Genomic DNA, 13,090 nt, shown 5'->3' on the forward strand with positions numbered 1-13,090 from the left:
CAAAATTCAATACAGCTTAACTATACATATGCGCTGCTCATCATCATCATTGGAGACCGAGTACCCTATGATGTGAAAATTGGAACTATGCCAATGATGAATTGGCCTTTTAATGCATACACTCCTTGGGACGTGGAATACTGTACAAGTCTGTATGAGAAAACACCAAAACTACACATTAATCAAACTCTGCTCAAGATGAACTCACTGGTCATGATAGAATGTATGTGAAAGTGTTTCATGAACTTTACAGCATCTTGAGGGGTCATGGTCAGAAATATTGCAACAACTTTTGCTCGGTTTCTTTTTCAAGGGTAGGGTTTTGACTTTGCATGTATCATCCTGACCACTCGACAAGTTTCAGCACCTATAATAAAACAGGGTTATTTTTGCCGTCCACAGGTGCATGGGTAGGTTCCCATGCCAAAACAAAAACAAAAACAAACACAACGTTAAAGATATTACAAATCAAATTGGCTGTTAATACCTCACTCAAGAAATACCTCCGAAAATTGGTGTTTTACATCATATTTGTTTTCCCTGTTTGTTTTTTTTTTACCTGGTGGCAAAGTAGGTTTGAGAAAAATTCGAGGATGGCAAACAAAGAACTTGATTGAATGCATCATAGATTATTTATCCTGGTCCAACTTCAGCATCACAACTGGGACAGATCAGAGTCATGTTTGCGCACTGATGATGCTATTGCTGGCTATTTTAGATTTCAAAAAATGTGAAAAGTATTACCATAATGTGACTAATCTTGCAATTAAAAATGGATGATGGAACATCACTATTGCAATAACAAAGATGAAAATGAAAATTCTTCATCTTCTGTTTTCAGAATTTGGTAAAGACTATTCCATTTCTTCTGAATCAAAATGTGATTTGCAAATAAAAAAATTATAAATGGCTTGCAATTGAATTTTTTGGACTCGATAACTCAATATCATAAAAACAATAATATATATATATATATATATATATATATATATATATATTACTGAGTCATGATACAACTACAATTATCTCGAAACGTACAGACATTATCTTGAGTAAATAGTTAATTAAGACGTGTAATTTATGTCACAAGTGAAGTTGATTATGTGTAAAAATTAATATTGATGCAAAGATGTTTAGATTTCAAAGGCAATAACATGACTAAAGTGATTATATTTCATATATCACTTCAGTCATAAAAGTTTTCTGACTTGTGACATAGAACTTGGCCCTGAGATCTGACATATGATGTGTCATAGCAATTCTAAATATCTTAGAAATGTGAACTATTCTTCCATGTGGTGCTCTCAATACCGGGTCTCAATATCCAGCTTTAGAGGGGATACAATCATCTGGAATTCCTGAAGTTTCCACAGCATTACTCTAATAATACGTTTCTTGCTCTGTAATTGTGTTTGTCATGATAAAAGGGATTTTACTCTAGATTGTAAATCACCCCTCAATATGTGCTATGCGCTACGCGGGCATTTGGCATTTAAAAAAACAAAGTAATCTCCTTGGCAGACTACAGTAGGCGTTTTGTGGAGTAACGAAATTCGAACAGATGGCCTGCGAATGTCTAAGGTCAGAGGTTACAGATCGTACACACATGTTGTGAAAGTTTCATGCTCATGGTGACGTTGCTCACTGTCTCTCGCGTTCTGGGCAATTTTGATAACATCCGAAGCCGCAAAAATGGCAGGTGTAGCAGATACGTCCGCAGACGATGTCCCGAATGTTGACATATGTCTCGCTGCTCTTCGATCGGCGAACAGTGACACAGAAGTTTTTGCAGCTTTGCTCCTGGTAAGTAAAGTGACTGGGGGTGGAAAATGGCTGCATGATGTTCAGATTGAATGTTGAGGTGTAAGTTCTCTGCAACAAGGACCACAATTGTACTCTCACAGGGTAAAGATACTACGATAAATGCTTTCTCCTGCCATGAAAATCTACTGATCACGTTGCTTCCATTTACCACTTCTTTGTTGTTCATTTTGTCCCGGTAGACTCAAACACGTTTCAGCCCTGCAGCTGCACAGTGCACTGTCCGTCACTTGTAATTTTTACACAGTCTGAATGAGTAATGCAGGCAGTCATTATTTTATCTGCGTACTTGAAATTCTGTTAGTAACATCGTTCATTGAGATCGCATCCTCCTGGGTCAGTGAGCAAATTCAAAAACTGTGTTGTAGATATTACTCTACAAATATATTTAACACGATGTTAACAATTCAAAAGGTAATAATACATTGAAGTTATTTCGTCAATATCTTGATGACGATCTACATATCAGTAGGGTGACCGGCCGATTTTTAAAACTGAAATCTTTTGCCAAAATCTTGATGGCACCTGTTGGAAGTGTTGGTATAAAGTCCAAATCTGAAAAAATAATTTGGCTAATTAGCATAATCACAATGTTGCAGCCTCTGGAAAATCTCAGTTTCCAAATTCTTTCCCTGAGAATATTGTAATGAGGAATAATGAGACAGTGTGACCAAAAATCGGACCCAATATGGTTAAAATGGCTCAAAGATGACTAACTGTACATTAATGAGTCCGGTGAAAGGTGCATTTATAGTTTCCAAATTATTTCTGTGAGAATATAGGTTGATAAGTCCAGGGAAAGAAAATGGAAGATTGTCCTCACGCTGACCTTTGTGATTCCTGTATCATGGATACAAGCCATTGTTTCTGGTCAGAGACAGGTGCACACGGGTGACAAAGCACGTTGTTCAAGTACGGCACTATTGCGAACCTTACTTCCTGCTTTGGGAAAACCGTGGGCGCTAATTTGCGCTCCATAGCTGAGCCTTTTTAGAGCACAGAACAAGTAGAAAAATATCTAAGGTACAATTTGCCTGCATGGCCATTCCTTCCCTTCTTGGAAAACGATGTCAAAAGTCATAGACGTTTCAAAGCAAAAATTTCGTCAGCAGTTTCTTGGAAGAAAAAAGACGTTTTTGGGAAATTTTTGCACTCATCTTAACTTCTTAGCCATTCGCGTGCGAGTAGACAACTTCAAAGATGGCGTTTCCTCTGATGTTTGTTTACAAAGTGTGTTCGTAAACTTCAAGATTTTGTCGCCATTACCTCGTTCACAGACATAAATGTGCACAACTGTTGCATAATTAAGGTGAATTTGTACAACTTATCACTAACTGAGCCCCACTTTAAGCCTTCAATTTTGAGCATTCACTGTCAGAGTTTTCGTGTCAGCCTCATTGTTAAGAAATAGGAGGGCCTCTCGTCCGGTCACCCTAATATCAGTTATTTTTATGTTCTCAAGGAACAAATTAATCATTAACTACAGTATTGCATCAGTATCGGTTCTTAGAAATGAATTGTATTGTGTTGTATATTATTAAAGTTCCTTTGACTTGTCCCTGCACGTATATTATTATGAAATATTTATTTTGCCAGTCAGCTTATGCATGCATACACAACAGTTGAACTTTTATGGGTCTTATCAATTTTTGCAATGGAATGTAAACCGAAACTAATCGTATTGACCTATCGAATTTACTGGCAATGGATGATTTCTTATCAAAATTCATTTATTATCATGCCAAATAAAATTAATTGCGTGGTTTTGGTTACATGGTTTACAGAACAGGTCTTGATTTTTTTATTTTCCCATTTTTTTTACTTACTACTAATTCTTAAGTCTTGCAATTATATCAAAACAATGAAGCGGTGAATAGTTCTTTTATATCATATTTTCTAAATGGGTAGTGTTGTTATATAACAGCACAAGGCAAGTGTACATGTGTATTTGAATGCCATCAAAACTCAACTGAGTCATCACAATTAGTTCTTCAGAAAATTAAACTGTTCATCACTGACCACAGTCAAGGTTTTAGTAGATGAAATTATTGTTCACTCATGTAAATATGATCACATCCATGTAAATGAACACATGGCGTCAATACAGCTGTAGAAGTAGAAAACTGTACTACTGCCACTAGCATGAGTGATAGGATAAAAAGTCATAGAGGAGAAAATATTTCTAACGAGGGATGACCAAGGGTTAGGAAACTGCTATAAATCTTTATAGTCAGTAAAATCACTTTTCAGACCGAAGAAGCTGGCAAAAGGTGTTAAAATTTTGCAACATAAGATGAAGTTTTTACATTGTATTTATCCTTTTCAAACTTCATTCTCTAGAGGTACTGTATGGCCATGAGCCTGTATGCTATACTGGAGTAGTGTCGTTGGAAATTCACTGTTTTACTGACTTGCCTTGTCTTTCTTAAGTTTGTGATCATTTGGGCTGAAACACAAAAAATCAACAACTTTTCATATCTTTATAGTATGTAGTGAAAAAGTTCAAAAATCCTAATTTAGTCTGATGAGTGGTGTTAATCAATATTATGTCCTGTAAGCCAAAATGGCATCAAACTATTGTAAAACACATCAGATTGCCTAAGATGATTAAATGCATTTATGGTTTTCTTGGTAGCTTCCCTCACAACTTCTTGAAGATTTTGTCACTTTTAATCTTCTCGCAATTGCTCACAACTAAAGTGAATATATGCTACTTTGAAGTTCTCCATGGCCTGGCCAATGTGCAGCACTTCTGGCCACGGCTCAACTACCTCACCAGCACATTCAAAACAAACAGAAACAGATTTAGTTGAACAGTAAGGAAAACCCAGGTGACGTTTTTCTAAAATGAGTTCAAACATCTGCTCCTGTTGTTACAGCAGCCAGAAAGCAGCCAAAGATTCTTTCGTCTCCATGGTCGCATTTGTGGAATGAAATAATTACACGTTAAGACATCGTTGGCTGCCATGTTGCTTGAATGTTTGTAGTTTACAACAATGGATCTATATGTAAAGCTCACTAAAGTTCTCATGAATATGTATTTTTCGCCAAAATTAACATACTATTTGAGTTTTTGGGTTTGTTTTTAACTTCTGTTTACATATGGATTTAAAAAGTTTAGGGCCAGAGAGTAAAACTGATGGTATGTTGGGTAACCGAAACCACTCATTGTTTTACCCTGGCCATAGAAACGCTCACCTTATAAGATTATCCATAGATATTTATCTAATAATTTATTTAAGAAAGGTTAAAGTTTCTTCAAATTTCGTCAAATTCCCCATGTAATCTAAAATGGTGATGCGATAATGACATGAGCAGAATGGTTTCAGTTTTGCAAAAGCTGGTTCCACGTTCATTTTCTCTGTCTGATACAATGTACATACATGTACATATCAATGCAATCAATCAAAAGCAGAAAATTCATTTTTGGTTCAATACATAATGTACACTGTATGCATGTCTGTGTTTACTTGGTGCAGGTAAACAAACCAGACCACCAATGTACAGTAAGTTGAAAAATTATAAATACAATATATATATTCTGATCTTTACCAGAAAATTCTATATCAGCCTCTGTTTGGTCAGAGCAGAATAGAGCAGAGCAGAATAATTTTTAGATTTTTGATATTTTGTGGAAAATGACAAAAAATTTACTGACGTTGTGAAGTCCCTAGGCCAAACAAAGCAGCTTGACATGCCTGAGGCTACATGTACCTGTAGAGCCTTGTAATTAAACTTTGCTACAAAAATGGCAAAACACTCAGAGGATCCAAATATGGTCATAGTGTCTGAAGAATGCAAAATGGCAGAACTTTGTTGGATGATAAAGAGGGTGGCTTGGAATATTAATTAATTAAAAATTATCAGCTGGTCGCCATGCCTACACTTGGAAGCAAGTACAAGTTGATGCAAAACTTGATGTGCATCATACGCATGTTTTCAAAAAATAAGTGTTTCAAGCCCAGAATTAGTACTTCAGCAAAAAGTACCAGTCTTGACACTTAAAGTTGCAATATGGATCAAAATTGTCGATTTTTTTTTCGAAAATTAAAGCAAATAGACCATACTATGTTGAAGTACTCTTCTTAGCTAAGCCTCTTACCAATCCCGACACACAAATACGTTCATTTTGATACGTTGCGGCCGCCTAGAAAAGCTGTTTTGTAAACAAACTGTCAAAACAAAAACATTGGCATTTTCTGCTGTGCACGTGACAAGTACAACCAAGAGTGATGACGTTGCACTGGAGTGCACGTTGGAGGGGCGATGTTGTTACGCTGACAGAACTTGACATACATGATGATAATTCATTGTAAACTTTGCGTTTGCCTAACTTTGACAGCATCACAATGTTTCAGAAATATAAGTATATCGATATGATAAAGTACATGTACAGCTCTACAAAAGATCGTGTGATTGATTTTTCTCACCCATATACATGTATGTCAGTGCTGCACCGTGTGCACCTACTGTGTACGTTCGATCAATCGTCCAGACCACGTACACCGATCTGGTTGTGTTCACCGCGTGCCTGACAGCGTTTCCGCAATCCTCTCCCCGTTGCATGTTGTTATATTTTTCATGTTAAAAGGCGAGGTATCTGCACGCTATATTTATTTGAAAGCTTTGCCCACTTCAGTATCATCCACCACTGCAGAAGGTCGGCAACTGTCAAGCCCCTCTGTCTGGTCTTGCATGGCCATATCAGCGCGTCGATCGACGCGTCGTAAATGAGACCATGCCATGACATGTAATGATGGAGACTGCCGTTTTTCTTTGTTTCCGAAAAATGCATATTCGACCTGAAGGATATAGATTATCAATGAATGCTAACAGATCTAAGTTATTTCCTTGCGGGGGGACTATGGCCCGGTTCACATTACAAATCGTGGGGTCCGCACGGCCACGGTGTTGGTAGGTCGGTGTTGCCCGAGGAAACACCGCTGGCTAGCGAAGTTGATCATCACACAGTGGCGACGTTGGTGTTTTCGAGAGAAACTGTAGACAGAGTCTGCCTCCTCGTCGTGGTGCAGTAGTCGCGTGCTACTCATTTTCTGGTTCCATCTTTCAATCTGACCAAACAGTGTTTATTTTGCCGACATTTTTGGCCAATTTCTTCCATTTTTGCAAGGCCGAATCAGTCAGCAGAGACCCAGGGCGCGGTCAGAGACCTGACCGCTTGCCCATGGGAAGGCTAGCTAGGTATGTTGACACAATGTTGCAATTTCATAAACCGTTACCATGAATCAAAAACGCATGCGTACATATTCAAATAGTAAAAATGACGTTTCAAATTCTGTGCTTTAATCTCGCAAACAGTACGTACCAAAACAGCAATTTACTCGGTAATTAAATCAATTTACTCAAATTACAGTCATCCCCGTGTTCCTGTTAATGGTCGAATCTGCAAATGAAATTGTTGTGGATTTTTCTATAAAGTTAAATCTTTGAAATATGAAGGTCAATTCTGATCCATATTGCAACTTTAATATAATATGACCACTTTGAATCTTAAAGGGACAAAGTCGACCATTTTTCGTTAATTTTGATTGATACGAGATACTACTTATATTGTGTGACATATTGAAAGATACGGAATGAGGGGTGACCATGCATATATTCGACCCCGGTTTTAGACACGATACATGAAACCATCGCGAAAATGAATTAATGGTCATGACCATTAATTCATTTTCGCCATGGTTTTATCTAAATTGTTTAAAACTAGGGTCGAATATATGCACAGTCACTCATTCATTCAGTATCTTTCAACTTGTCAAACAATGTGAGTAGTATCTCATATCAAACAAAATTCATGAAAAAATGGCCGACTTTGTCCCTTTAATGTGTACCTTTTTCGCAATGACGTTGTAACTTCTCTAACATCAGCAAAAATAAAAAGAAAACTGTGTGGCCAGGGACATGAACGCCAGGCATCTGTCATACCTAGATGTGTCTCATAGCATTGTCTCATTCCCATCTTGAAGGTGACCAAACTTGTGAAGGCTGAGACGACAGACGCTGAGACACGAAGGAAGATATTCGACGCCGTGGGATTCACTTTCTTGAATAGACTTCTGAATACAAGTAAGAACGCTTTTATGGAGGGAGAAAATATTTCTTTCTTATGAACTTCTTTTACATCCATAATAGCACAGTCCATTGAGAATACACAACTGACAGAAATCAATGTAGTGAAAAACTACCGTAGATGCCAAGTGTTTTAGACATTTGTTTGTTATGTAGGTTGTTTGTGAAGATTGATTGTTCATTGGTGAAAGAGAGACTGTTTCGTTTCCTTGTCGCCGGTTCCTAGCCCAGTAACTCTTCAGAAAAGAAACGTTGAGTTTAAACCTCTGTGAATTTAGCAAAATGTAAAATCACAGAAATTTTAATATTGAAAATGCACTTGACGTGCCCACATTTAAATATAAGAAAATTAGAATATCCCAACTGTCATGCATGCTAGCAATAATGGTAAGGCAACATGAAATTCAAAAAGTTTTAATTGTTATTGCAACATTCAGTTTACAAAGCCTTCTACTGATTTGAGTTTTTGTTCATTATCTTGATGTACAAAAACATGTTTACCTTATGTCAGGTCACATCCTTCTTATACAAATATACCGCCCCCAGCCCATAGTGGACAAAAAGGAAACTTTGCTTGACATTATGTACGAGGTAAAGCGGAGCACATTATGGAATGCAAAGTTTACTTTAGTCCATCATGGGCCAGGAGGGGGTACATGTACTTTAGCGCTATTATTTTGTATTTTTAGCAATGCCAGTGAATGTGTAGATGCATAAAACACCTTGGCCACAATGCTGGATAATCAGATACATTATCAGTAATAATCTGAGGGTATGACATCACAAACTTCATAAGTATTGACAAAGCTATGATATAGTTACCGACTGTGCAATCTGGCACGTAAGTGTGGTGGTGTACAAAAAAAAAATCACAGCAATTTACGTGATATATATGTGTATAACCTCCACCCACAGAGTGCTAACGGCCAATGACTCAGCAATTATGAGTCAGCAATTTTTTTCCATGGAAACAGAAACAACTGATGAATGTCAAAAAGATGGTAACTTTAACTTTCCAAAACCAAATGTAGATGGTATTAGCCAACCACAGCAGAGAAAGAATGAAAGAAAGTAAGAAAGATGTCATTAACAACTTTGTTTGAAATCTGAAAATTGAAAGTGAGAATAAAGCCTGGTGACTTGCATTTATATTTTTCAGCGGAAGTGGCTGAAGGCTGTGACATCAACATGTTCCGTTCCATTGGTTTGACACTCCTGGCCTGCTTCTGCACGGATCCAGAACTCGCAACACATCCACAGACCGTCGCCAAAGTGCCTATGTTCAACGAGGTCATTTCTACGTGCAAGAGGTGGGAGACTGTTTTTCTCCAGGCTAGTTTGATCCCCATATTGATGAATAATAAATGTTTTGCTCCAGGAAAAATTTTTCAAATCATGTCCGTATGTGGGTAGAGGGCTTTGGAAAAACATGCCAAAAAGAGTGATATTGACACAAAGTGTCAGAGATCTTCACATTGTTAGAAGGCACATTTTATTTTTGGAAGTGAAAATAGCATTTGTTACACAAAGCAGTTGAATCAAAGGATCAATTCTGCATTAACCCACAGAGGTACTGATAAATCATTAACTCATATTGAATTTACAAATATGCGGTTTGTAGCAGTAAAATTATCAACCCATACTTTGAACTTTTTGCAAAAGTACAGTGTTTGTACATTTTTTCAGTCGTATAATTTAATTTGCAAACTGTTAGTGTAATACAAAGAATTAGTTCTCTTGATGTTCATAGTGTTTGTCTGAATGGAATTTGAATATTATTTAAGTGTTGCTGAAATTCATTAATTTTCTCCTGCCTAAATTTTAGTGCAAAATTTTACCAAATTTTATGAATTTTTCTGAAATTTTTGGATAATTTTGGACCGAATGGATATCACATTTCATTGGCTACAGTTATTAGTCCCCACGGACACCGTCCGGGGGACTTACATGTATAGGTTTGGTCATGTCCGTGTGTGCATCCGTGCGTGCGTGCGTGCGTGCGTCCGTGCGTCCGTCCGTTCACGCAGATATCTCAGAGATGCCTGGAGCGATTTCATTCAAACTTGGTACAAGGATTACTTCATATGTCATACATATGCACGTCAATTTGTTTTGTGATACAATCCAATATGGCCGCCAGGCGGCCATTTTATTACGATTTTTTCATGTACAGAGCCACAACTCAGACATGTTTCTACCTATTTTATTCAAAGTTGGTACAAGGACATTGACCAATGTCATAGATATGTACGTCAATTTGTTTTGTGATATGATCCAATATGGCTGCCATGCGGCCATTTTGTTACGATTTTTTCATGTACAAAGCCATAACTCGGGCATATCTCTACCGATTTTATTCAAAGTTGGTTCAAGGACATTGACCTATGTCATACATATGCACCTCAATTTTTTTTGTGATACGATCCAATATGGCCGCCAGGCGGCCATTTTATTACGATTTTTTTCATGTACAGAGCCATAACTCAGACATGTTTCAACCGATTTTATTCAAAGTTGGTACAAGGACATTGACCAATGTCATAGATATGCACGTCAATTTGTTTTGTGATACGATCCAATATGGCTGCTGTGCGGCCATTTTGTCACGATTTTTTCATGTACAGAGCCATAACTCAGGCATATCTCAACTGATTTTATTCAAAGTTGGTACAAAGACATTGATCTATGTCATACATATGCACGTTGATTTGTTTTGTGATACGATCCAATAAATTGAAATAATTGCCAATTTGCATTTACATGAACTTTTGTTTTTAGGGTGAATGTCCAGAAGCACTGCATCAAACTTCATATGGTACCAGTGATAATCTATCAGTGTTATGATAGGATGCAAAAATGTTTTGCAACATTCTGTTGATTAATTCCTAGTTGACACATTTAATGACCTTTAGTATGGTAGCCTACATTGGTTTAATGTTTTCATCACCATGGAACTCATTCTTGGCGATTGAGCGCCATCTGTATCAAAGTATTTTTATCACAGACCTAATTAATGAAGAGGACTCTATCCTCTCTGAGGACTTGTAATCAAAGTACCCATTAACAAGTGGGGACTGTGTCATCAACGATGACTTGTTTCTCAAAATTTTGGCAAAAATCTGAGAAAAATTGACTAGAGTTTATTTTATAAAGGGGACCAAAAAATAGACTTTGGTGCTCAAAGGGTTAAGTTTCATAACTGAAAATCTGGTAGGGCTGTTGCCTGTGATTAAGCCTGGCACGTCTGTATTGTAAATCATATCCAGCACTATACAAATACTGTATGGAATCACACCTATAATTATTTAGAAGTCCTCAGCATGTGAGAGGAAGTCATGGATTATGGAATAAAGCATTGCTTTAGCCAGAGAGGGATTACCATGATGCACTTAAACTCAAAGTATTGGACGAACCTACGTAGTAGCTAAAAGCTGTATATTCCATGACAAATATGACATCAATGAAGTATGTGTTTGCTAGAGATGTAATTCAGTAGCTGGGGGTCACAGTGAATGTACTATAAAACAGAAGTGTTTATAAAAATCACTGACGTGAAAAAGACCAATACTTCCCATCCTTGTTTACTGCATGGAGAGGCAATCAGACCCCATAAACTATAGGCTGAAGCCAACTTTTGCTGAGAGGAGGGGGGGGTAGTTAGGGTGGGGTTGGTAGAAGATAACATTTATGGTGTGATGTGTGACCTCTGTATAAGCTCACCTGCCTTAATGTTTATTCATTCTTTTTTTCCCATTTATTTCAAATATATCATCATTATGGTGTCTGTGTTATTTGCAGTTTGAGAGGCGAAGACTTGGACAGCAGTGTGTACGGCACCGTGGACGACTGCTACCAGTGTTTCTATGCAATAGCTGCCAGCCCCGATGGGCAGCAGCAGCTCATACGTCATGCAACTGTGCAGGCACTGTGTAAAGCTTGCACTGAAAACTGTTACCACGGTGAGAGATCATATCAGCTGAATGTATGTCACGTCTGTATTCAGATACCGAAAATGCGAGGACAGAAATTTTCATAATTTTCAAAATTTTTTTGGAAGGAGATCATGCTGCTGCTTGCATATCTTTTATCTTTTTTCAGTCTTGCTGATGTTTCAAAGTATTTTTGCTCGTCAGAATATGGCATCATTTCTGCAACTGAATTTTTATCAGTGTGTGATATCGCTGTGACATTCTGATTTGAATTCTTACTAACTGTGTAAATTTCTCAACATTTGATTACTTTGCCTGTACAAGTCAATGTGTAGTTCCATATATTGTAAATTATTATGATTTTCAACACTCTGAAGAATTGGAATCAACAGTCTAATATAAAAAGAGTCTGATTATCAATATGAATACTATTTTACATTTTAAAGCAATTATTTACATTTTTATGTAATTACTCTCTTTTTTTTTTCCAGGTCATGAAAAGGCCCTTCCATTGTTAATCCAGCTTTTAGACGGAAATGGACATCAGATATGGACGTACTATGACAAAGTTCTGAACCAGTTGGTTGAATCGCTTTCCAGGAAGCTGAAAGACTTCAGTGTAAGTTTTGTGGTCGTTTTAAATCAAATCATGCTAAGCCAAAAAATGGATGGCTAGACACAGGAGTGGAAACATGATGTTGTGCCAATTTTACAAGTTTGTATTGTATTCAGGACGAATCACTCATGCAATCACCTTCGAAATCAAACCATAGTGTTATGGTTTCAAATTGAAAGCGGCAACTCTCAATCCCTGGTATTCCCATCAGTTTTTTTTGACATTGAATATTTACATGATGTTAGTCCTTTAATCTAATTTGAAAGCTGTGTCTAGTTTAACCTTTTCACCCCCAATTCCCTGTAAACAGATCCACACTCATCATCGATACCAATGGGTTTGGGCCAAACCATGGTGGTGAAAGGGTTGAGGTAGAGTTTATAAAAAACCTGCCCCTTTAACTTAGTGATATTTCAGATTCTGAACTAGCATCAATTAGGAATTTCTTGAAATTTTGGTGGATCAGCCACATACCATCTCATGCACTAAATATCAAATTTTGTTGAGTCAAAGAGAGATCAGTGGCAAGTTAGTCTGCCATATAGAGGACATACTGGTTTCCAATGGTTTACACAGCAGTGCTTGTAAGGGCAAATATGGACAGTAGGGCTGATTTGCAAGAACATCAGAGTTC

The 13,090-nt window shown here is 37.3% G+C and overlaps 1 protein-coding gene across 1 annotated transcript in view; it reads left to right on the plus strand.

Annotated features, from left to right (window-relative positions):
• Positions 1 to 1,575: 1,575 nt before the first annotated feature.
• LOC139131421 (neurochondrin-like) overlaps positions 1,576 to 13,090 on the plus strand; it is a 31,867-nt gene continuing 20,352 nt past the window's right edge. The window contains exons 1-5 of the mRNA XM_070697455.1: positions 1,576 to 1,803; positions 7,809 to 7,908; positions 9,071 to 9,221; positions 11,710 to 11,870; positions 12,332 to 12,459. Of these exons, the coding sequence (XP_070553556.1) occupies positions 1,693 to 1,803; positions 7,809 to 7,908; positions 9,071 to 9,221; positions 11,710 to 11,870; positions 12,332 to 12,459 (651 nt within the window). The 5' untranslated portion in view covers positions 1,576 to 1,692. The remainder of the gene's footprint in view (positions 1,804 to 7,808; positions 7,909 to 9,070; positions 9,222 to 11,709; positions 11,871 to 12,331; positions 12,460 to 13,090) is intronic.

Source organism: Ptychodera flava, chromosome 4, assembly GCF_041260155.1.
Source record: "Ptychodera flava strain L36383 chromosome 4, AS_Pfla_20210202, whole genome shotgun sequence".
NCBI classification, from domain to species: Eukaryota; Metazoa; Hemichordata; class Enteropneusta; family Ptychoderidae; genus Ptychodera; species Ptychodera flava.